The 26,824-nt window shown below is 36.9% G+C and overlaps 1 protein-coding gene across 3 annotated transcripts in view; it reads right to left on the reverse strand.

Annotated features, from left to right (window-relative positions):
- Window positions 1-3,878: 3,878 nt before the first annotated feature.
- Window positions 3,879-26,824, reverse strand: part of RASGRF2 (Ras protein specific guanine nucleotide releasing factor 2) — a 137,524-nt gene continuing 114,578 nt past the window's right edge. For all 3 annotated transcript variants that reach the window (XM_068666754.1, XM_068666753.1, XM_068666756.1), the window contains exons 19-27: window positions 24,901-25,013; window positions 15,736-15,796; window positions 14,390-14,493; window positions 13,687-13,771; window positions 12,876-13,073; window positions 10,650-10,729; window positions 8,783-8,900; window positions 7,953-8,021; window positions 3,879-7,255 (exon numbers count right to left, since the gene is read on the reverse strand). In XM_068666754.1, coding sequence (XP_068522855.1) covers window positions 7,163-7,255; window positions 7,953-8,021; window positions 8,783-8,900; window positions 10,650-10,729; window positions 12,876-13,073; window positions 13,687-13,771; window positions 14,390-14,493; window positions 15,736-15,796; window positions 24,901-25,013 — 921 coding nt within the window. In that variant the 3' untranslated portion in view covers window positions 3,879-7,162. The remainder of the gene's footprint in view (window positions 7,256-7,952; window positions 8,022-8,782; window positions 8,901-10,649; window positions 10,730-12,875; window positions 13,074-13,686; window positions 13,772-14,389; window positions 14,494-15,735; window positions 15,797-24,900; window positions 25,014-26,824) is intronic.

A 26,824-nucleotide genomic window follows, 5' to 3' on the forward strand; every position in this document is an offset into this window, starting at 1 on the left:
TATCTTTGTTTACCAAATGGTTGCCAGACCTCTCACTGAGATTTCCTTGTAACTGTGGATGTTCAATATCCACTTAAAGGGATTGTAAGCAGTTAGCAAGATCTCAGACCACAAAAACATTCTGTTTTGAGGTTGCAATTAACCACTTACACCCCACTGCAGTTGCTGGAATTGAAGCAAGTACTTGGTGCTAAGCATGGTCAAAAATTTTCCATTGACCAGGTGCACAAGTAGGCACTGAACAGTCCTCCTACAGTAGTGGTTACTCCACTTACTTTTAAGTGCTAATACACGTCTACTAAATAAAAATCTGAACTGGATCCAACCATCCAACCAACCTGTTAAAAATAACCCTAGTTATTTTAAGTTATTAACACTGCTCTTCACAGGACATCCACCACATACTATAGGAAAGGTTCTCTATAATTAGCTGTGTGTTTTCTGGACAAAGTGAGGAGAAAGGACTTTTCTAAAAATGGGGTTGACCTGATGGGAAAGCAGAAATACCCATAATCCTTACAAGAGAATCATATGGCCTTCATGATTGTCCAAAAAGTGATCATGCTATTTTTTGCTACAGACTGCTTTGCACAGTATTGCAATGCATAAGTTTTAACCAGAGCAGCAAGAGTGGAGGTAGGAATTGTCTAGTCTACACTAGACAACTTCACATGTGTGAAAAGGGCAGCAATTTCATGTCAGACGTCTCAACATTTTGTATCTCACTGAAATGCTTTTTTATTTTTTCTCTCTCAACAGGAATTGTTGAGTACAAGCAAATAGCACTGCTTTGCAAGAGGAAACTTTGGCATCCTCTCCTCTCCAAGGCAGAGAATGACATTCACTCTGTCAATGTCTCTCTCCTGCAGGGTCAGCAGCTGCTGGTGATGGAGGCTCGTAATCTAGCAGGCCATTGCTTTCACCTCAAAACACACCTTAACTATGGATTTGAATCTGTAATATTAGCATTTCCACAGGTGGTAGTCTTACTCCCCTCATAAAATAGGACGGAAAAATGCTGCACTTAGCTTAAAATTACCAAATATGGCAATTGCCAATACCAAAATGAAAAAAATAATCAGCTGTGATATTGTGATTATGAGGGAATTCTAGAGTAATAACTAGAGAAGCACAGTCAACAAGCATACTCAGGCATGGTAAATTCTGGTACCTTTCCTCTTTCTGTCACATTGATTCAGCTTTTTTTGTCATGGAAACTTCAGCAGACATGGTTATGGAAGAACAGTGGTCTTTTTCAGATGACTTTCCCATTAGAGATAAAATTTCAACAGCAAACTAACTGGAATAAATAAATTTTATAGATTTAGAACAGAATAAGAAGCGCTGGTAAGATTTTGTGACTTCTTTGTGGCTGGAACAGTTATTCATTTTGATTTATATGAAACATACCCAGCACCTAGAAAGGTATAGCAAAGTCTGTTCTCATATGAAACACTGAAAATGTAAGATTGCAGAAAATGTGATTGCAAGGTCACAGAATACTGAATAGGTTCTGATTTTAATACACCACTTGCTTTAACTTCATCTCACACAGACTTGATGTACACTGTTTATTTACTTCAAATATGTTATTTCCTGAAACAGATTTAACAGACGTTTTTCTATGCCCTTAAAGAAAGAAGTCAATTGAACAAAGGAAAGCAGTAAACAGTGGTTAAAGCATATAACAAGCTGGAGATCTGCTTTTGTAATCTTAAGCACTATTAGCTATTTTTCTTCAATGTACAAGTTGCTTTGTGTTATTTATTTTCCTGTCGCAAGAGGAGGGACATACACTACTTACAAACCTAAAATGTTTTCTGTTTACTTGTGTTGAATACATGCCTATTCTATTTCTTGAAATCCAGATCAGCACACCAGCCAAGAGAAGGCCTAGGGATATTTAGGCAAAAGCTCACCAACAAAGCAACAAAAGAAAGAAGGTAGGGACAAAGTTATTTTCTCTCTACATAATTCGTTGCCTCTTGTTTAAAGAAACATTCTACTGAAATAGGAAGTCACTAAACACCTTCTGACGCAGTATTTAAACTCCTCGTACCTGCAATTACCTATCAGAGCATAAAGGGAACAAAGGTGTGGAAACATGGAGGCTCTCCTCAGCTAAGAAGAATGAGTTGTGCAGCTGGTTCTGTTTAATCTGCTACATGTTCTTATTTAGTTATTTATAATGTACACGCCACAATGGATCAGCACATGTAGGTCTGTATGAAATTGGTTTCGTTCTCTGTTCCAAGCTACAATCAGCTTTAATCCCAATGATGCCCACAGCAGTTCCAATGCAGCATAAACAAGCAAAGAATAAAAAGCAGTAAGTCAGATCCTTCTCTCACAATAAAAACACTCAGAATTTTCTCTGATTTGTCCTTCTTATTAATGGCTTGCCCTTTCCCTCCCATGTTTGTCTAAAAGACCCAGAATTCAGATGGAGTGGGTTTAAGATCCCATTTTTTCACCACTGGTGGGTAACAAAACAAAGAGAAACCAGTAAGAACACTTGAAATTCAGGAAAAAAAGAATTTTTAATTAGCATATAGGCACAACATCCTGCCTGATATGCCTTTCTAACAATACAAAGCAATAACCTCAGATAAAAGATAAGTTACAATACATGCAAAAACGTCTGGATGTGCACCAAGCAAGGTGTTAGATATAGGTACATCTGTCAAATAAACATACATCTATTCACCTAAAGAACAAAACTTCAGAGACAATTCCAAAAGTAAAGATACAACAAAACCACCATAGGTGAGTAGCATATTGGACATAAAGCATCCTACACAGAGACATTTGACCTTTGGAGGCAAAAACTGTAACAGGCAAATAGCTGAGAGCCGGATCCCCAAATACTTACTTATGAAAAGCTCTCAGTGAAGCCTAAGGTATTATCAGAATGAGGTCTGAAGGATTTTGCCCTTAATGAATAACAATTATGAGTGGGTAAAAATGTCTCTATAAACGAGAATTTAAAATCATATATCTATGTTTAATGTTGTTAATAAAAGTGAAAGGAGGAAAGACTGAATATTCATACAGATAAAACAATGATTTTAAAAACTTTAAAATAAATAATGGTAATTAAGGAAAATTTGGGAAAATGAATATGTCCTGAAGTCAAAATCAACATGATTAAAGTTAATAAATACTTTAAATAGAGAGTTAAATTCCTTTTTACCCTACAGAACAACAACCAGTATTACGAAGTAGGAAAGCAGAAAGAGGACGGAGATCTCTTTCTTACTCTTAGACGAGAGTAATCAGTCCCGGTCGAATCTCTTGCTATTAAGCTACACGTTTGTGTGTCACAGGACTAGCTGAAACAGACAGAATACACACTTACTGCAACTGTATATTCAACAGATTTATTTTTCTTCCACACGATGACTAAGCATGGTCTCCATCCACTAACTGATGTGGAGTGCCATGAACAATACCGGTGAATTCACTGGGGCAGGAGAGGGAGGGAGTGAAGGCTAGGATGAAGGCAACTCTAACCCCTGTCAGTGTGTGACACGTGCTTGGAGTCACATGAAAGGGGAAGTGCCTGTGCTGCTGCCCAGGTTCCCAGCTAACTGCAGGCTGAATCCGGGCTGCTACTTATGCAGTAAAAATACTGCAGAACTCCCCTGGACTTTGCTGACAAATGTGCCCACTGCTGAACCAGTGGGTGAAATATGCTATCCCCTTTGCAGCCAGTCCATACACCCTGAGGCATATTTTATCCAGAGAGTGCTGAAGGGAGCAGCCCCTCCAACATAAGAACTGCTGTTGCATCTCACCAGTGCAGCAGGGCTGAGGAGCTAAGAAAGGCAAGTAGAGAGGTGCTTCAGCCCTTCCCTTTCTTCCAAATCCTGAATCAGACAGGCTCGTTTAGCTCCAGTTCCAGAAAAGTAAGTCCACTCTGCTTCCATGGCATAAAAGCTATAAAGGACAAGATCCTAAAAGACAGCAAGATCCTAATGTCAAAGTCCTCACTTGGAAACATCCTCTTTTAAACACCAGTGGCAAACAGTGGATGTCTGATGACTGGGATTTGTATCTCGATATACTACATTATCTGGCTGTGGTGGATTGGCACAGAGAAGCTGGTAGCGAGGAGCTCCACAATCCCTGTGCACAGTTCAGGGAGACCACTGCACTAGCTGGTTACGTAGATATACTAGGCGAAGCCTCACGCAAAGCAGGTTGGTGCTGTCTACTAGCTATTGCCATAACTCAAACACTGCAGGAATACTGTAGCAGAAGCACTCAGGCCACTCACACTTGAATTACACAACCTGAGTGTGGGGGGCAAACACACTTTTCTACACTTACTGTGTAGGATTTCTGCACAAAAGTTCTTTCCAGCTTTGATGTAGGGTTGCGAACACAAGCTAGGATTATGGATGACAAATGTATGCTCAGTTCCTGTATTTTAAGGAACACAATGTATTCATGTACAAAAAATATTTATACATTGCTTCTCAGCAAATCAAGCATTGCTGTGACAATAACCTTTTTTGTTATCATTCTGAACGCATATCCAGTCCTTAGTCACTCCAGTGATTCTAATCTAAAGTCCACCACTGACCCAAGAGGTAATGTTTGGCATATAAATAGTATATGCTTTTCCAGAGGAGCTGAACACATTGACTACTGATTTAAATATAAGGATGCTCAGCACCTTTGAAAAAAAATAAATCTCTATTCCTTCACCTTAGCATATGTCCATTTGGAGTACTGTAGCACTAGCACAGCACCACCCCTTTGTATTGCAAGCATTAAAACATATTAAATGCTCTTAAACTCTGAAGAACTGATATATGTACAAAAAGTAAAAATTAACAAACCATGAACAGAGTAAAATGAAGAACTATACCCTGTAAACCTAAAAACATCAATGAAGTTTGGTAGAGCAGGATACAAGAAGATAAAGCAGCAGTTAATAGCATACAACAGAGATCCCGATTGACATTGACAGTTGTTACACATTTTCTGTGTTAACAGAGAAACAATAAAACCAAGTTAAGAAATCACTTTTTGGACCACGTTTCTCCCATATTTTCATGACTGAAGTCTTTTATGAAACTGACATATAATACATGTTTGTTTGTGTTGTGTTTTTTTTTGAACAGAAAATACATAATATGTTGGTTTTGTGGTCCAAATAAACCATGCTTTTCTTTCATATCATGCACTGGGATGCAATCAGCTTGCTATCACTCATTAATGAAAGAACAAGCACATTTTTGATAATAAAAAGCTTCCATACGTTTTCTGTGTTTATTTCTACAGCAGTCATTCATCAGAAGTATTTAAAATGTTTCTGGAATTTCCTTTTTTGTTGCTGTCTGCTTTTCTAATTAAGGAATTTTCCAGTATTTGTGGTGCTTATTCATGCAGTTATTTACAAAGAGATGGTCCTTGTGGTGAAGAACCTTAATGAAATGTACAGTTGCTAAAGTACATTTATAAGTGCTAGCAGTTACACTGAGAACGAATGGAATTTATTGTGCAGCTCTCGGCTGGGCTAACAATATGATTAAAGTGCAAATAAAGACAAAACCCACAAGCCAGGCAGATCTGTTTTTCATTGCCAGCTTTCAGAAGCATCATGACTGTGGTAAAAAATGTCAGATCAAATAGGCCTAGGTCACAATCTATTTTAAACTTCTGTCTCCCTGAGAGAATTTAAGGGAGGTATACAGTGATATAGCCCTATTTCTTCAACTGGCTGAATATCATTGGAAAAGTAAGGACACTATTCCAGCCAAGTTATTCAACAGTGCTAGTATCTGCATTTATATTATGGTGTACTTTACAGCATGCATTTGAGCTCACTTGCCATGCAGCTACAACAGGCCACTTATGATCAGAAAAATTTAAAAAGTACCAACTAGCTGTAGAAATTAAATCTATCTACTGGTAAGTCACAAAGCATAGGTCTTAGAAACAGTAACAATTAGCACATTTTCTTTAAACATATGCCCATATGCAAATGATAATCACTAGTTCAAATGAAAATGTATAGTGTGTATTTGCTGGCATTCCAAGTTTGCCACTGATATGAATGATTTTAGAGCTGAGTCAGCACTGAATGACTGAAAAAAAAAAAAGAAAGGAAAAAAAAAAAAAAAAACAAAAAAACAAATCACTGATTTCATTTAAAACAAAACATTCATTCCAACTCCTAGTGGTCATTGCTGATCACTACCCGTTGCCAGACCAGCCACATAGTTCTCTCCACAGTGTGTCCAGAAAGTGCTCTGTTGCCTGTCTTGTCAGGGAATCTGCAGGAGGTGCAGAAAAATGAAGTGCCTTTTCAGGACTGTGTTGCAACTCAACTAACCATCCTAGTCACTGGATGTCAAGTCTTAGGTATAGCTCCTAACCATGTACTTCCCACCTGAAGCTTGCAAGGCTGACAACTGCGTACAACTATTCATCTAGCTATTTTATTTTTCATGCTGTAAATACTCTCATTGAGTATTAATGAAAAAATATTTACAGTTTATTTATGTGTAAAATCAGTCACCTTAGAAAAGGCCGGTAAGACATTTAAAGAAGGTAACATTCTATAAAGGGTAGCATTGAATAAACTTTTAGAAATGTAAATCTGGAGAGAAATACTAGATGCTACCTTGATGTCACTGCAGGCTCATTGATGACTGTTAAGATCCTGATTTTCAATAAATTTAACATCATATGAGGACACCATATGGCAGTACCATTGCTGCCTCAGTGAACGCATAGTTAGCCATCCACCTAGACCACATCAGAACCATCTCCTTTTGCTCATGTATCTCAACTGGGTATATTACCATCATTTAGATCTGTCTCCTTGATCTGTCACATTAAGATGGCTACAGTGAGTACAGTGAGTTCACAAGAAAGCCTCATTAACTAAATGCACAGTCCCTATTGCAAAACATTATATTTGCAAAGTAGCAATCACTTAATGCAGATATGAAGCATCCTTGTCTTCCATGTCCAAGAGTAAATTTTTGTTGCCTGAGAGGGAAATGCTGTGAGGTTCGGTATCTCTTACTGGAAAAGAGAGCTTGCATTCTTCTCAATATTTCCCTTGCTGTCTTTAGGATTTGGCATGCATAATTTTTTTCATTGTACTAAAGCTTTCTGTAGACTCTGAGGCAAAGCTGGATCTTCAGGCAGGGAGTCTGGGTTCAAGCTTTAGGGAAAGCTCATACAAAGTATCTTCATCTATGATGAGTGTCTTGTCAAGTAAATAGTGAGTGACCTGGAATGCAGAAGACACAGCTGAACAGATTGTTTTTATTGTCATGAAAATGTCTCTGCTTTCCTTTCCTTTTCCCCTTCAGCCCATTTCAGAGCCTGAGATCCTCTCATGTTTTCTCAGAGAAACACAACAGATCATGTGAATGGTGTAAAGCTGTACCAACAGTGCTCTAGGAATCAAATTCAGTTTCTTAGGAATGCTTCCTAGGCCCACGTTGTTTTTCTGGAGTCTGAGATGTAAAGAGTCTTTCTTTGAAGACACAGGCTGGCTTTGGACAAATTTTCATAGGTCCCCCAAGGGACAAGGGAAAAAGAATTGCAGGATGCACACAGGATGCTTGGGCCATCTCCTAACCCCTAATCCGAGTATTCTGGGATTCCATTGGGAATTATGCTCCAGCTGGACTGGGAGATCACATTTCCCTTTCAACCCATTCCTCCACACCCCAAAACCATGCTGGCTGCAATCCCAAGAGAGTTTCCAAAGAATAAGGAAATCGCTTCTATATACAGCATTAAGGAAAGAGGGTTTTAAAATCACAGATTACGTGTCCATATTTCTGTCTGTGCTCTCTGTGTGTCACAGCAGAATACATTCATTTCAGCTTTCAACTTTCAACAACAGCTATCTCTTAGAACCAACTACCAGAACAGCATTCATTTCAATGGTAGGTAAAAGTACCTAAGAAGAGCCTTACCTTCTGCTGATGCTCTATGCGGTAGGAGGTCTGCTGGAATTGGCGTATCTCCCTGATAATATGCGAGATCTTTCAAAAGAATACAAATATATTATAATTACAACTGCGTTTTGATTTCAGTTGGGCACTGAAGATTTTTTTGCCAAATTATGCAACTCATTTTGGGAGCATGTAAGTGAAGGGCAGAAATCACCAGCTAATGGATTCCATCTTAAAAAATCTTAAATAAGCCATTTATTGTTAAGTCAGTTTCAAGTGAACCACCTTGTCTATTTTCTCTCTCTTCTCCATATACTGATAATCTCTTTTATCTTTGCCTGGAGTGACTGCTGCAGTGTGTAATCATTATGAGAACATACAGCTGAGGTTAAAAAGAGAAGTTTCCACACTTCTCTCTGAGGGGTTTTATAAAGCACCATTTTATGATAGTTGGAGAGAATCAACTTTAAAGTACTTCTTAAAAAATAGATCCTAGCACACTTGAAGAAAGATTGTGAGCACTGACTGCTTTCTGATGAATAACTACATTCCTTTCATTTGATTATTTCAAGACATCTTTTCTTGCTTCTTCATAAGCTTAAGGCATCTGCTTTTTCTATCTGTGACTTAAAGAACAAACTGGAGGCAAATTCACACTGTAAAAATCCTCAGTTTACCAGAAGGTGGTGATAGAAGACTGGGTCAAGTAATTGCTTTCAAATAGCTATCTATCATACACGATTCAAACACACTTTTAAGACCTGGTGAAATTCTAAGCAGTTATAATCAAATCAATAATCAATTTGTAATTAAACATCTGTTGGGAAAGCATGTAAGGAAATTAAAATTACCATTCTCATTTTGGAAAAATTGACGAGGCCTTCCTCAGTGAAGTTTGGTGTTCCTTCTTCAATAAATGCTAGATCTGTCAAGTACATTCCAAGGTAGGGAACAGCAGGTGGGTTACAACTGTAAAACAATAAATCAGCATATCTATATACAACTAAATTTACAAACTTGTATTTTTATAGCTCACACAAAATTTATTATTTAAAGAACTTTTAAACAACGGACCACAAAAAATTGACATCACTTGATTTATATTTGCTCTGAGTGCGGCAAATTGAATTGATTGCGTCAAATATTAAATTTAAATTAAAGGCAGATAGCCTTTAGGAAAATCTAGAACAAAAAAGGATGGAGTAAGAGGAAAGGTGGGCACAGTCTGGACACTGAGCACACCTTCAAGCATATTTTAATCTTGGCTGTTAGGCAGTATCAGAAATAGATCATATACACAAGCTACAAGTGCATGCGGATATGTTTCTGAGTGGTTAGCGTTCTTCTGCATCAGCATATATAAGCATTCTAGTACCAGCAAGGGTCCATGTGAGTGTGCTCATGCATGTGTTTGGAGACATACATACGTGTGTATATGGATATAGATAACATTCTCTGTCTTTTCTGGCTTTGCTAACAGTGAACCCAAAGAGGAAAGAGGAAGACAGAGAGATAGACAGGATGATCTGGAAAGCTGGGAATAGAGACCCTAGAGAATTGGGAGCTGCTTTTCATAGTGGGGCAGGACTAATGTGATAGGCATTGTTACTTCTTTAATGAAATAATCACTACTCCATACCTGCTGATTCTTACCTCAGCAGAAATAGCTACAAATCTGTTTTTCTGAAGGTTTGGTGTAAGAAAAAAAGCAGGGCCACGGCTGTACTATTAAAGGCAGACAGCTGGCTTTGCTTAGCAAAGCACTTCAATCTGGTTATTTTTTACATTGTGAGGGTGACTGCTGCACACAGGGTAAGCAATATACTGACTGAAAGGCATTTAGGAGTACTTGTTCATATTGTGAGTGAAAATGTTTTTTTAACAAGTGATTAGTCCTCAACAATGTTTTTTTCACTAAAAAATGACTAATTTGAACAATGTATTTAAATTTATCATTTAAAGTAGTTCTACTACATGTACATAGAACTATAAACTATGTATATTTATTTTTATTTTTATTTTTTTTAACGTGTGCAGTTGGAGTCAATACATGCATAAATTGTAGAGTCCTTGCCAAAGGATGTTTTGGATACCAAAGCTACATATGGTGAAACACAAGGAATCAATGACTACTGTAAAAAATGTATTTTTTTTTTCCAGAGTGGCAGACTACAAGGGGCTGGGAGGGTATAGGATAGCAAATATCATTGTGCATTATGTTCCTTTCTGAGCATCAGTTACTGGCCACTGTCAGAGATAAGATAATAGGGTGAATGGATCTTTGATTTGACTAAAGCTTACTTGTCAGTCCTAAACTTCTTGTCAGGAACAAGGACTCCTTTCAATCTTGTTTTTGAACAGAGAACTTTATAATAACCTGGTTTACACTTACTGAAAAAGTTTATCAGTGTAAGTAAAACTCCAACAGGGAACATTCCACACAGAGTAACAGGGTGGGTTTTTTTTTAAGTAATTCTCTAAAGACATTGTATTTATCTATTAGTGTGCTAAATTGGAGTATATTGAGCAGAACCAAAACAACAAACAAACAAAACCAGAATAAAACTCCAAATAGAATAAAAACGGAATTTAAAAGGTTACTAGGTAAAAGCATTACTCAACATTATATTAATTATTAAAGCTTAATCAAAGCTAGTTCATATTTAAGATGTATTATCTACTATTTATTAAAAAAGTGCTTTTTGTAAGTAAACATACTTTTTGAGTGTTTCTCTAAGATTTTTAAATCTTCCTTCAGATGATACAGTCTTCTGAAGCTTGTCCATGAGGGCTTTTGCCTAAAAAGAGAACACATCACAGATGTTATTGCTGTTGCACATAAATGATTTTTTAAAAAGATTTGATTCACTTAGTTTCTTCACCACATTTTCAGAAGTAACTATATAGGTATTAAGAATTTAGCTTCACTGTAGTTCCTAATGATTTTCTGCAAATGGAGATTAGGCAGCCTAAAAGATGTTCCTTCAAGTGAAACCAGAATATGTATCTATGCTAATATTATTGGCCTGCAAATTCAGCAAGAAACACAAGATCATTAAATTAATGGCCAGCAATTCAGTTTACTCTGTATACAAGAATATTAGAGGCTTGATCTGGTGCGCTACTGAGGCTCCTCAGCTGGATTTACCGAAATTAAGGACAGTAAAGGATGTACTGTCTTGCAGCCTGCACTAAAATGGTTTTGCTTCCAAGTTTCTGATTAAAAATGAACGCGTATTTGAAAAAATGTTACTGTCTTACAGGAATGATTTTCAGTGGACGTCATCAGAGCTTGGTTTCTCCATATGTAAAATATATTTTCTTTTCATTACTTTTTTATGGTGTAGACTTGACATAGCATGGAGAATCCTAAGAAACTTGTCATCTTTGGAACTGAATTTCCAGTTACTAGGAAGCTGTAGGCAGAAACTTTCTTTTTTTCTACAATAACAGGCTAATGAAACATTCAGATAATGTTTTCAGTAAGCAATGGAGAAGAGTGCAATAAGGTCACATACTGGGAAAAGGTTTTTCACCAAGAGGGTGGTCAGACACTGGAACAGGCTCCCCAGGGCAGTGGTCCTGGCACCAAGCCTGTCAGAGTTCAAAAAGTTCAAAAAAGTTCAAAAAGGACAGAGTTGTCAGACATAGGACCTAATTGTTGGGTCATGCTGTGTGGAGCCAAGAGTTGGATATGACAGTCCTTGTGGGTCCCTTGCAAATTTCTATAATCCTAACATTAATCAGGTTTTGTTGTTTGTTTGTTTGTTTTACAATTTTAAAAATCAAGCAAATCCTAAACATACTTTTTTTGAGGTAAACTCTTATACAATACCTTGCATTTAAAGTATTATTAATTATTATTATTATTATTATCATTATTATTATTATTATATTTTTATATCAAAGAAAATAGCACCAGCCATAAAACATAGGAGAATAAGCTGATTGGAGAACACAGTACAATCAGAATGTATTCTAAGCGGATGTCATTACTTGGGCTGCTTGATTGCTTTGCAAAAACTTTGGAAACATATCGAGAAGGAAATGCAGTGACAAAAGCCCACCTTCTCGTATGTCAATTAGCAAGATCGAAAAAGGCGATCTAAATATTCCAACAGGCTTGAAAAACCTGTATCCAAAACTGCCAAAATTACAAGTGATTGGTTCTGTTCCACTGACATCATTGCTCCGCTATTGCACCACACTAAAATATGTATGTTTTCAAACAGCAGAAAGTTGAGATTTAAATAATTCAATAAATGTCTTCCCATTTAAAACAGAGAACATAAAAGGCCAGGTACTTTTCATTCTGGCTCATTTTGTCTTTTCTTTGTTACTGGCAGTCATTCTTACAGTTTCAGCCATACTGCTGACAGTCTCAGCAGCAAGGCAAGGGTTAAAGGGAGAGATTCATTATATCTAAACTTGAGCACCTAAATGAGAAGGAGGTCTGGTTATCTATGGTTTGTTGTTGGGTAGCAATAAAAATCAGCACCTTGAGAAGAAGTGCTGCCCTTTCTACTAAATTCCTGCACAGGCTGGAAAATAGGACTCCAGTTTTAGGCACCTGAGCCAATGATGTTTATAGCCAGTCAACACCTATGCATATGCTTTAACTATCAATTCAATAAGTAGAAAATTTATTTTTTTCAAATATTTCAGTAATTCAGGCTAAAGCCTCAGATTTAAGCACCTGCTAATTCTACTGAGATCAGTTTGTTCTCACAAATATTTAACTAATGATACCCAAAAAGGAATATATCAAATGCAAAAGACCATGACATGACATACCAGCACAACTTGATGCTTCCAGCAGGTAGTCAAGACTATTGTTGAGGAAGAAAAAGTTTTGGAAAGAATCCTATTTCTGTTCATTGTTTCATGAACAACGTAATGACTAGTGAAATCTAGAAACCATCATTGTAATCAGATCTTTCTTACCTGTTTGGATACTTTAGCCCAAGTTTTCTTCAGTCTGTAGATTGCACTTCTGTTCAAGGCTGATGTGATTTCTAATACGCCATTATAATTGTGCATACATCGACAAATGTCAGCTACTGCTACCCACTTTTCAATTGAGTTAGCCCGGGAGCTGACATCAGCATAATTCATGATTTGGGAAGCAACAAGGTTGCTCATCTGACCAAACAAAGAGGAAGTATTTAGGACATTTAAACATCATCATATTAGAAACATAATTATTTAATGAACAAGGCAGAAAATAAAACTGGTGCACAACAGAACGTATGGCTATTAATAAAATCAGAAAAAAACATACTGAGATCAGTGTTGTAGGGCAGTGGATGGGAATGAGAATATGGAAGAAGGGTAAGAAATGCAATGGGGTGTGTTTTCAACCCGACAGTAACAATGTTGATGGGTAAGTCAGACAAACTCAAGGCATATGGTAAAGAACAAATGTACACAGAGACTCAAAGGGCATTCATTAAACAGAACTGGTGTTATATTTTCATTCTCTGAAAAAAATATCATCTATGTAGGATAGTTTAAAATGATTTAATCTATTAAATAGTCATTGAAATTCCAATGTAACAATTTCAAAGTACCAATTAATGAAAATTAAAAGCTTTGTATGTGTTGATATAAAGAGATAATCACAAAAAGACCATAGCATTCAGTCACTACTAGATAAGAAATTACAGAACATTGTAAGAAAGATATATTTGTTCCAGAGGTCACAGACAGTGTCAACAGAGTTCCTAGAAGGCAATCCATATTTTTAAGTACTTACATCATTAAAATGTTGACTAGTTTTCATAATATAGGGTGTTCTCTCATTTTTATCCAGTTTCATCCAGCCTTGCCCAAGAAACTCTCTAGACAATAAGTGAAGAGAAAAAACAAAAACAATTAACAGTAGAGTCTGCAACTGTAGCCTAAATGGATTTCAAGTATACCTCTTTTTTTAGAAGCTAACTACATAGCTTTACATTAATTCCAGCATTTAATTATTAATTATTAATTATTTTATTAATAATGCTAATAAACAAAACTGTAACCCTTATTAAGAAGATTTATGTTGATTTTAATGTTTTTCCATCTCAATTTTCAGTTTTGTGACCCTATTTGAAATAGGTCTTATCAGTTTACACGATCAATATGAATGGTAAACTACTGTATGAATGAAGTTTATCTGACATTCCCTCTCCAGAGACTCAGGACTTCCATACTATGCTCACCCTTCACTAGCCCAGAGCCTTTGAACACAGATTTTTTCTTTAGCAACAGACTGAAATAACTCATTCTTAAAAAAAATAAATCAAACTATATGAGAATCATAAGCAATAAGCAATAATAGAAACAGCCAAAGGACAATGGTCTGCTGTAAGCCTCTTTGCCTGGATGTCAGTACCATGACCTAGTGTAGTGCCTGAAACCGTCAGTAACAACTCATCCAATGTACTCACTTCAGTTAATTGTAGGAGAATACTTACTCATAGGGTATGCTTCTGAAAACTATGTGGTCTAGAAGAGTTATCTGCTCCGCAAGCTCCATGGCTGACAAAGTCTCAAAGCACTCTGGTTTGGGGCATTCTGACTACAAGAATAAGGAAAACACTTAATGATCTATCATTGTACTGAAAAGCATTTCAGAGCACGGTGTATTAAAAATTTTATATACATTTTTTAACACAGAATTGTAATTAACATTTTTGATACACAGAAATAAGAATTAAGCAAAAAATGTTAACAACATAAGGGTAAACATCAGCCTGGAAACTGATAGGAAAGCAGACAAGATGTAAGTATGCATAGGTTAACTAAAGTCTGTATATTTTGGGTCACTTTCCACATAACCACTCTGCACCTAGTTCATTGCTCACACTCTTTGTTGTATTAATACAGTGCACTTATGAGATGATGGTGACTACAGTTTAGAGGATGTTTCTTGTCAGTGATAGCCAAGTATGCTTCTGATGGCTGCTGAGGTGGTACACACTTTGTATAAATCCACATTTTCCACATTTTTTTCATCCTCATGTGATTAAAATCAAATCCTAAAGTTTTGACCAGTTCATCTCTGATACATGCTCCAGATTCTAACTCTGTAAACTGAAATATGCATTCCTAATTGTCCTGGTTTCAGTTAGGATACAGTTAATTTTCCTCCTAGTAGCTGGTAGGGTGCTATGTTTTGGATTAGGATGAGAAGAGTGCAGAGAACATGCTGATGTTTTAATTGTTGCAGAGCAGTGCTTACACCAAGCCAAGGACTTTTCAGCTCCTTGCTCTGTCCTGCCAGCGGGCAGGCTGGGGGTGCAGCAAGAGCTGGGAGGGGACAGACCCAGGACAGCTGACCCAAACTGGACAAAGCGGTATTCCATACCATCTGACGTCATGCTAAACAATATATAGGGGTGGATAGCTGGGGGAGGGGGCTGGCTGCTCAGGGATAGGCTGGGCATCGGTCAGCAGGTGGTGAGCAATTGCACTGTGCATCGTTTGTTTTGTACACATTATTATTAGTAGTACTATTATCATAATTATTGTTGTTGTTATTATTATTATTTTTATTATTATCCTGTCTTAATAAACTGTCTTTATCTCAACTCACAGGCTTCACTTTCCCGTTTCTCTCCCCATCCCAGAGAGGGAGGGGGGAGGGTGAGCGAACGGCTGTGTGGTGTTTAGCTGCCGGCCGGGTTAAACCACAACACTAATATAAAAGAATAGTATTTCTGTCCAGAGTTGTAAAGGTACAGAAGTGATACATTTTAGTGACTCAAACATGGAACATTTCTACAGGAATATTTATGTGTAAATTTCAAGATGAACTTACCATTTGAATTATATCCTCTATTTTTAAATGGTTATCATCTTGATCATCCTGAGAAAGAGCCCTGAAAAATTAAGCAGCAGAACATCCTATATAAACAAAAGTATCTATGGTTATGAGAACTGTTATCACTGACAGGCAATCATGCTTACCTAAAATAGATCTTTAAACTGCAATTAAAGATGTAAATAAATAAGAAAGTCTTGCAACTAAAAAAAATAATTTATTGTTTTAAATAAAAGGTATAAAATGGCACAACATCACAGTCATGTAAATACCTGTTATGGAGGCTTAAAACCCTGAGGTAAGAACAATGTACATCTATACTGTAGGATGGTCAATGACAATACACTGTTACTAACTACGCTAACTACGATACTCATTTGCTGATTACAGTGATATGGTCCCACATCGATCCCACTTTGACTTTAGCACTATGAAGCCTGGTGGACAATGAAAAAATCCCCTTTTAAAAAACAGACCTCAAAAATACAACACAATAATGAAAATATTTAATCAGTAGTTCTCCACGTTGAATAATCCTAGAAAACCTGAAGGTGTGTGGTTTGTGTGTGTGCAGAAATTACATTCTTTGATTTTTTAATATTATACTAAATTATATTTTTGGGACATGTTTGGAAAATCAACATTTGAGAAGACAGTACAATAGGCATGCATGGAAGAATGATTCACAGGAAAGTGTTTATTGGCACTACACTGTCCTATTCTTTGACCTACACAAAGAGCTCTGAGCGTAGAAATATACAACAAACAATGACAAGGTTTTATGTGTAGCAAATGTGTGATTTGGTTTCAGCAACAGAAGTGTTAATCTATGTTTTTAATTCTCCTATAGAAAATCTGTGATTATTATCCTGTGGTTGTTTCAGAGTAATGGGTCAAAAACGAAGCCATCAGAAGGTGTAAGTATTTCTCTAAGCCCGTCTTCTTTGAAGTAATAACATTGTACATCATTCTAAGATCTTATTCCTTCTTTTTCTGAGTGCTATTTAACCTGCAAACAAAAGGTCTCAATGCTGAGCATTTGGCTCAATGAGTCCTCAGTCTTGGGAAAGTCCTGTCTGAAAGGATTTCAGAGATTTCATATTATAACATAATATTCTTGGGAAAAAAAAAAAAAAGGCAGGTGACATCTCAAATTTCAAGAATATCCTATATAAACCACAGGCAATCTGAAAATTTCAGTTGGATTACTATGGCTAATCTTGAACACCATAGTGTGACAAAAACAACATGGTATGAGTACAGGTCAAAAAGACTGATACAGCATTTGGAAAATACAGACTCAAAGAAAACTTGAATAGACTGGATTTATATAATATGTGAAAGAGAAGATTTATGGAGAAAGAACATTATGCCAGCATGTAAGAGACTGCCTATAACTACACCAACAATAGTGCAAGAAGTTGCCGGACTGATTTGGTTTAAGAAACATGTCCAACTTTCCACCTAGAATACGAAAGCTCTGAAACAAGTTCTCTGCAGAAGTCATATAATGCCTATCAATTCCATTTTCACGGAGAGTTTAGATAACCATTTTCAAAGAGGATCCAGTTCCATTAATCATTCTAGAAAGTAGAGCAACTCAACAAAATATTTTCTTGTTGTCCCTCCAATCCCTTGTTTTTGCACTTTGTAGAAAATGACTTTCCACATAGCATTTGGGAAAGTGTTAAGGGATTATATTGCCTGGAGTCTTTAGCAGTGAATGTAAAATACAGAATTTGTACTATGTGGCTGGGGAGGAAGCATCAATGCTTAGTACACTAGGTTCTTCTATTGTGTGCTGCTGTTGGTTCATTTTGGTTTTCTGAATTGAAGGACTAAGGTAAAACCAAATGGAGATAGTAGAAAGAACCTAAGAATCCTCCTTGCCTTCATTTCATCTTTCTCATATCCAGACAAAATGCCCATTTCATCATGAGACTTGGAAATGTCTTAGGTCTAATGGGCAAGCCATGCAGTGTCTTGAAGGTCTACTTCTTCAGGAGAACCCTGTTTCTTCTCCACAAAACAACTCTTTGCAGCCTCAGTAACTGTAAATAGACTGCCAATCTGTGTTTCCTTAGCAGCTTGTTTTGTGCTGTGTCTCATGACTGACTGACTGCAGAAAAATACTGTTCAGAATGTGGAAAGACTACGTGTCTTCCTGGCAAAAAAATAGAGGGCTTGCCCTTCTGCCCCAAATATTCTCCATGATTTTGTAAACTCATACTTTGGGTTCTTTGGGTTCCTTATAACTTTTTGTAGGTTAGGCTTCTCATCTTTGATACAGAAAAGATTGTATTTGCTTAACAGAAAATAAAGTAAGAACCATGAGAAAAAAAAAAAAAAAAAAAAAAAAAAAAAAAAAAAAACACTTATCTTTCCCCCTTCTTTGCTTACTGATACTCTTTTCTATGACATACAGTATTTTATATAGACTTCTAATCCCTTGCTCTGTAGAGATGACATGCTTTTTCTCTGACACAGTATTCTTACGAAAAAAATATTTTATCCGTAAATATTCTACATTTAAACCTTCAAAGGACAGTATATCTTTCTGGACTGGACAAAAGTACTTCTTAATATCATCAATAGCAGCTTCCACTTCAGTCTGCACAGTTGCTGGCCTAGTGGTACATGTATTTAGTTTGGATAGAGGTCTAAGAGGATATGCTGAGGTCCTCAGTTCTTCTTGGGCAGTTCCCATCAGTAGTCTCCTGGAAGTCATGTGAGAAGCTCAGGTTCATGTGAAAAGGGGCTAAAGTAACGAAACAGTTTGCATGACTATTAAACAGCACTCCTCTCAGTGGGACTGAATGGAGTAACAACACTCTTACAAATAAAGGAAATAAATTCATAAGAAATAACTTTCTAACTTTTCCACTTCACATCTGGGATTAGAATTTTCTCTCTCATTTGATCTATTCTTCACGCTTGACCAGTCCAAAAGTTAAAATGTTTTTCACATAAAGCACTAAAATCTGTTCCAAACTATTACACAGGATAGAGTATCAGTCATCTATCAAATTTTGAACCCCACATATTCCTTGATTCCCTTTACAGAGGAAGATGAAGGAGGACTTGTTTCTTGCACCACTCTTTTTCCACACACGGGATTATTTATCAACCAAAGTTATTCACTGCAGTTCAGTCTCAACTTTACACCTTTCTGGTCCACCATCACTGAAATTCTGTGTAGATTTCAGGAGTTACTGAACAAGGCTGATCAAATCTCAAGGACAACATACTTCAGTATGTTTGCCTAACTTTCAAAAATAATTTGAAAAAGAGAAAAGAAGCTTTTACCCTGCAGAGAAACCTCATCAGTCCATTCACCAAAATTCTCTGAATGCAAGAAATACCAGCTGTTCTCTCTAATGACTCAGGAAGGCATGAACTAGTTCAGTATCTCTCATAAACACTTCCTTTGCCATTCTGTTTCAGTACTTCCTCTTTCCCAGAGCTTACCATAATGTTTTTGGAGTATAAATCAACCTTTCCTCCTCTAATCTCTGTTAACAAATATGATTTAAAGGCACTGATTTTCCAGGAAAAAAAATATACATGCATATACACACATACACTCACAGGCTGGGCCAGTTTCTAAAAGACAATTGTGTCCAAAATCAAGGAGATAGTCCATGGCATATACTTATATGCAGGCTCTAAAAGTATCTGAACAATGAGTTTACAGTAAGAAAAGCGTTTCTTAATTTCACTCTGAATTCCTCTACATTTCCGAGTAAAGAAACACAGGGAAGCAAAGACCTATAGTGAGGGCTGACTGACAAACACAAACTGCTACACTTATTTTGATATGCCAGCACTTTTCAGGTGTAAAAGCAGACAGTAAGCACCTCTTCAGAGCAACTAAAAAGCCTGTTTTATGACACACTTAGCATTGGATGAATTACTATTTTCATGAGGGGTATGTTCACTGGCTCACCCCCAATTTTATGTTTCCATCCTGACCCAGGGAAGACTTTTGAATGAAAGTTTCATCAAAACCTTCAGTCCTCACAAATCTATGCTTTCACATACAAAATATGATGCCAAAAACCTTCATGATGTGAAATAAAAACTCTTCAGTAAAAAATCTGTAAAAACTCTTCTAATTTATATTCTTCCTTTAAGTAACGTCAATTGAGATCCCTCCACCTAGAAGAAAACCTAACAGGTAACAGCTTTCCATGGAGGGTAATGTGGCGGTGGTGGATTGAGAAGCATTTCTCCAAAACAGAAATTAGTACTTGAGCCAGAAGAGAAACACAATACCTGTGAACACCTCTACAAATCTCTAAAACAAGACAGACTCTAGATAACCTATCTTTAAGACATCTAGGATGGAATTCAGATCCTACTCAAGTCAGTGCCTATATCCTCTAATTGTCAAAGAAAGTAAGGTGTCATGAAATTTAGGCTTGACATCAGGAGGGGGTTCTTCACAGAGAGGGTGGTTGCACACTGGAACAGGCTCCCCAGGGAAGTGGTCACTGCACCGAGCCTGACTGAATTTAAGAAGAGATTGGACTGTGCACTTAGTCACATGGTCTGAACTTTTGGGTAGACCTGTGCGGTGTCAAGAGTTGGACTTGATGATCCTTAAGGGTCCCTTCCAACTCAGGATATTCTGTGATTCTATGATTCTATGATCTCCAGAGAAGTCCACACGCCTAAGTTCATACCACTTTTGGACAGAATCACCATCTCTCTCAACAGGCAATTACTTTGGAAGGAGTGCTTCATTAGCTGCCTACAGCTCGTTTATAGCTAGGTCTTTCAGGTAGAATCGGTCCCACCACAGCATTTTTTTTAAGTCAGTGCTAAGAGGAAATCCCGTTTCCCCTCATCTTGTCAGTATAACCTACGCCTATGAACAGGTCAAGGAACTCATAAAATATTTTTTTTTTCCATTACGGGCCTCCTCTTAATGTTCAGAACATTGACTATAATATGGCATGTTGGCAGATGATAGAAAATCTGTAATCTGATGTAGATAAAACCCATAATGACAATACGAGAAATAAATACTCTGGTGTTCAACACAGTGCTTCTTTACAACGTGTCAGTGCAGTATGGGAGCGTTTGCTTAAAATTCAGCACTTTTTATTCAAGCTCAACAGTCTTGGTTATACCTACTACAAGAAATAGTAATCTTCAGAGACATGTAATAGAGAAAAATATCCAAGTTAAGTGCTTCCCTTGACCTACTTTGACAACCAGACATGGTACCACAGAAGGCATCAGACAGTAATGCTAGGAGAAGGAACCATTTCTGTGTTACTGCGTCCGCTTTTTGCACCAACAGTACCTCTGTTTTTAGTGCTTATATATTTGTGCACAGTGTAAAAACAAAGAAAACTATGTTCATCTGGTACTACAGAAAGCCTGGGTACCCACTTGGTTCGTACAATTACATTATCAGATAGGATGCAGGCATGTGGATACTGTCTCTTCTTCATCTGTTGGTTTGTCGTTCTTCATGAAATCTGTTCCAGAATTGAGCAAGGGCATTTTCAACCTGCCAGAAAAGCCAAACCCTCCTGACTGAAACTATTACTCAATTTTATATTTGGGGATATTAAAAAGTTAAGTGTTAGAAGAACAGTCTGGAGTTGGCTCGACCTGTGAATCCACTAATGAGCTGAGAAGCCAGTGTATCAGAGGGAGTCTTGTCTTGCTGCTCACTGCTCCTGAGGTCATGCCTGCAGTGGCAGCCAGAAGTGTGTGTTCAGTCTCCACGCTTAGGACTACCAACATGATCATGTTTTTAATGTTATAAATACTCTTGCTTTAATAACATCCAATACAAATGAAGACTTGTGGAAGAGTAAAGGAATGTGCACCCCTGCGTCATTACCACAGATCTACAGTTACACATGAAAAACTCCATTTAATTGCAGATTATTTCTGAAGTCCTATAATTTCCTCTTCTCAGTTAACTATATAGCCTTGCTGAGAACATATCTTTGGGAGTAACTACAGTGCTTTTCAAAAGCTTGGAAACTACTCTTAATTACCATACAGCCCATTTTGCTGAGGTGATTTAATAATCAGAGTTCCCCCTTACAGTGAAAGGGTGAGATATATGACACATCTGTGTATTTCATCTTGGCTGAATGGTTTTCGTCCAAAGTCAGAATTGCTCCTTTATGGTCTTTCTCATAAGGTCACCAAAGAAGTTCCATTCCTGGAGAATTACTTTCTCCTTATCAGATGACTGTTAACAAATTTAATGTGTCTGACAAACAACTGACTCCTGTGTGGCTGGAGAGAGCACCCAAGAACCTTAGATTTTTTTAACTCAGTGTTAAGTCTTTGGGGCAGTATTTTTTAAGTCCTAACATTTTTAACTTGAAGATTACAGCCTCAGGTATTATTTACTACAGCTTAACAACAGTTTACATTATGAAGGTTGTATTTATGCAACAGCTTCCACCTGAAATTTTATTCATGCAACAACTTTTATTTGAAAGTTTATGAGCAGTTTGTACAAATAAAAAGCACAGAGATTATGACACAGGAGAAACTTCAGCTGCTACAGAAACACGGTTCCCGCAGAGAATGGAACACAGCAGGTTTTGGAGCCCTTGAGGCAACAACGCTGTGTCACTGATGTATATTGGACTTTGACTAACAACTTTTATTTATTTATTTATTTATTTATTTATTTTAGGAACATTTAACATACCAGTGTTGCATGTACATTAACAACATCATTGAAAAGTAATGCAGGACTACTAAAAAACACTGTTAGCCAAGGCTTGAATTTCATACCTCATTTTGAAGGAAATCAACATTCATGCCACATTGAGTCAAAAGGACCAGTTCTGCATGCTGAGCCACCGATGGCTCTTTTTTCTAGTGAAAGTTTCTGGTATGTAAACAAATACTTGCAACTCAATGACCAAATCTACAATCAAACTACTTTATTTGAAAAGTCTGACAGGATTCCAGTGTCCAGCTGCAAACCCTGATCAAAGATGGCTTTGTTGAGGGTCTTATCTCAAGAAATTTTCATTCTCTACCTATCTTTCCAATAGAAACTCCCACTGAGACCTCAAATACGCCATTGGTTTTACTTTCCTGCTTGTAAAGTGCCTAAGTATTTCCAGAAATATTGTGAGGATAATGGCTACGAAGGAAGGATCTTAAAAACACAATATGTTCTACAAAATATTTCAAATTAGTGAATTTTTAGTTTACTTTTAGTTCAATATCTGTGACTATATTTTTCATTTTTACTAAAATTTTAATTTCTACTCCTTTTTTCTTTTACTTCTAAACATTTCTCAGTTTAAAAAAATAACTTTCAAAATATTTACTTCTTAAAGAATTTAACTTTTTTCTTTTTCACAAAAGAAACCCTTGAAAATTCTCAGAATTGCCAGAAATTCAGTCTTCATTAAAATAGAAGTATCAGTGGAAACATCGGATTAACTGTGTTCGCTAGCATATACAGTGAGATAAGATACTAAAGTAGTAAGTGTTAAAAACGAAGTGATGAAAAACAATACCTCACATTTCATAGAACAGCAGTAACAGGATGCAACTGGGGGCAGCTTGCAATTTAAAAATAATTACTAAAATTGCATTTGTTGATGCAACACCTAATGGAAAATGACTAATTCAAAACTGGACAGAGAAAATTGTAAAAAAAATTGTATGCTTAAAGGCCTATAAATCTGTTCTATTACTGTGTAAGAAACAATCAATCTACATTTGTTTCTGACTTATTTTCTTAAGAAGCTGAAGGTCTTAAGGCTAACTTTTTCCACTGTGAGCAATCTGACAGAAACTTTGCTATCAGACGTATTACTAAAACCCACTACACTGTAACATAACTAATCCTTTTTTGTTCTTCTTGTTATTTCTTCCGAAAAAATATGTGACATTAACTTTAAAAAAAAAAAAAAACTTTGAATAACAGCACATACGGTATAATTAACAAAAAGGCTTATTTCTATTTATGTAGAAACTAAGTAGGATCCTGTTAACATGAACTGCTTATATTAAGAGCTTATTTTTGTTTCTTATCCTTTATTTTATATTTTCCCCTTCTCCTTCTTATTCTGACATTCCTTTTCATATGAGCATCCAGTGAGGAAACCTGTCAAATGTTCTTAGAAAATTCAGACACGTTACATTTATCACACCCTAGCTACCTTTCCAGCAGAATACTTACAAAAATACTAAGCATGTCACAGCTTCATCTGTGCTTTTCATCATGTCTTGTTTTAAGCACTGCCTGGTCTTTAAATGCATATTTTTCTTCAGTAATGTAGCATAACTTACATGGAAATCAGTTACCATAAAACATTCACACTTACTAGAATGAATTATTTTCACTGACAAATGCATGTACGGCTTTGCTTTTGGAACAAGTAGACACTCAATTCTGTAACACCAACTCTAAGTGATAAAGAATTTGAACCCCAAGGTAAATAATTCCGGTTATATGGAAACTTAAAGATCTTTCATTCCATGGCACTAATTACATAATAATTCCTCTCTGTAAGCTACCCAAGGAAGTTAAGACACAGCTGTCAACACAAAGGAAAGTGCAAGCACGGTCTAGTGACTATGTCATGGCACATTAGACTATCAACAGCCTCTCAAGAGCTTAGCAGCATGAAGTGCTCATTGCTAAGACAGGAGTTCTTCACAATATTATAGTGAATGGTCTTGTTGCTTTATTGGGCAGCATTTTTTCCCTACCACATAAACACTGAGCCAATGGCTGTTAGATTTTTTTTTAAGAGAATTTTCTGAATGAAAATTAAAACATGCTCTGACACTTGATGGTTGTCCAGACTAAAAAAGTTACAAGGGAATTTTAAAATATTCCAAATAACAGACATAGCTAAGTTTTCCTTAATCCATTTTGAAGACATCCAAATTTTTTGTTAATTATTCTTTAGTTCCTATTGTGCAATTTTTACTGTATACTTAGCTGTAATCACTACAAATTAACCTGAAAATGTGCTATATTTTGCTGCCGGATGAAGTGCTTCAAAGTTGGTCTGTCTTACAGCTAATAAAAAACTTAACAATCCTTCAAAATCAAATAATCTGCAGAAAAGCCCTGTGAATTCTAAGATACATGTTCCCCTATCTATTTCACATACCACACATAGACAGACTATTTAGAAACGTATTTACCTCAGTATATTTGCAGTAGCCTTCCTTTCTTGTGGTAGAAGGTCGGGGTCTCTTAAAACTTCTTCCAGCAAATTTAACACATTCATTTTCAGCTCATTATTTAGCTCAAAATCCTGCAAAGGAAAACAATTTTACTTCCTTTTTGTTTTAACAATACTCATCAAGCAATTGAAAAAATAGTTTTTTGAGTTTTGTCTATTCCATCTGGTAAGAAAATATTTAATGAAACTTGGAAAACTGTTGTAGTGAGCAGGATACATGTGTGGTAACCTGAAAGGCTACAATTTATCTAATTTTCCAACCCTTACTTTGTGGAACTGGGCAAATCACTTAACCTTTTTGCTCTGAATTTAGGAAAACATCTCACCAGTAACCACAATGTGCCTTATCCTCTATTGTCCTGTGATGATCATAAAAGTGGAAAAACAGAAAAGCAGAGACGACTGTGTAGCAAGGTTGTGTGGTGAAATTGCCTAAAGTAGGAAAATAAAACTAACGTTCACGTTTTAAAGAAAATGTACAACATTGAAGAGGCTTTTATGGTAGGGTGTAGCTGCATTACCTGGGCTCCACCTAAAAGATAGAAAATAATATAAATTGGCCTAAGAGAGAGGGGATGTCAGGGAAGATACCACTGTCAGGGGAGACACCATCCAGAGGTCCTCCTGACCCCTGGGATCAGTCGATGGGCTGAGCCTCTCTTCCCCCCCATTGGACACCTCTGGGTGTGATCTGAACACTTGATTATACTATGTGTCTCCACAGAAACTTAGAAATCTCTGTAGAGTCTTTGAGCCTTTTAATGCATTAATTTCCAGGCTGTGCACCTGTGTATTTCATGCATGCTAGCTTGCTTTTGCAGACAGTAACTATCGCCAGCAACCCAAAGAACCTGTGTACCTGTTCCTGTAACAAATTGCACTTAACTATATTGTTCCTAGCCATGATAGTTCTCACTGAACACAACTAGAGTAAGGGCAATTATACGTTATTGGTGAATCTGTGACCGTGGTTGTTCAGTGCTCTGAATCCCACCAGACCCATATTGGTTACTGGGTTATCGGTGAATCTGTGACTGTGATAGTTCATTACCCTGACTCTGACCGGATCCGTAACAGTCAATTGGCTATACCCCTTAATGCAACAGGGTGGACACAGGTTTTTTTTTCCCACTATTTTACAGAGTTTTCCTATTTACCTACTTCCCCCTCTGCTATTTCTTCTTTCATAACCCTCTTTTTGGAAAGGTCTGCTTTTTATTTGATGTAGCAGAGTATTCAAGGTATATAAGCATGATAAATCAGACCAATGTTCTCTGGTACTGCACTTAAGAGTTCTGGCATTTTAATTATTTCTAAGGCTGACTAATACCTTACACAGGACCACCACTCAAAAACAGAAACAGACAACAATTTGTGTTGATACCTGATATTGGATAAAATAAAATATTAGAACAATGTACAAATTTTAAGGTAGGAACTTAGAGTTAAGTATTGGAGCAGACTCCACTAAGACTTGGATTTAGCTCAAAGCTAGTATTTGGGTAATAAAACTAAACACCAAGTCTTTGCTAATCCAGTGCATCTGTAGGTTCTCCTTCATAACCCACAGCTACTTGCAAGTAAGACCATGTTTGTGGCAAGCCCCTGCACATTTCCACGGGAACAGAATCAGAGCCAGCAATAAAGTTACCAAAACTGGGGAATATTTGGCACCTCTGTACAGGGGTTGTATATTTTGTTTTCCCAAAGAACCAGATACCTCCCCTTATGTTGCAATAGACTCCTAAATTGGCAGAATTTCCGGAGCTCTGTCCATCTCCCTAGAAGGGAAAGAGTCAAATGCCTCTAGGGAGAATCATGTCTGGTAGACACACATCATCACACCATCCATCTCACTTAAGTGGATGCACCATAGTGCACCC

The sequence above is a fragment of the Anas acuta genome, chromosome Z (genome assembly GCF_963932015.1).
Source record: "Anas acuta chromosome Z, bAnaAcu1.1, whole genome shotgun sequence".
NCBI lineage: Eukaryota > Metazoa > Chordata > Aves > Anseriformes > Anatidae > Anas > Anas acuta.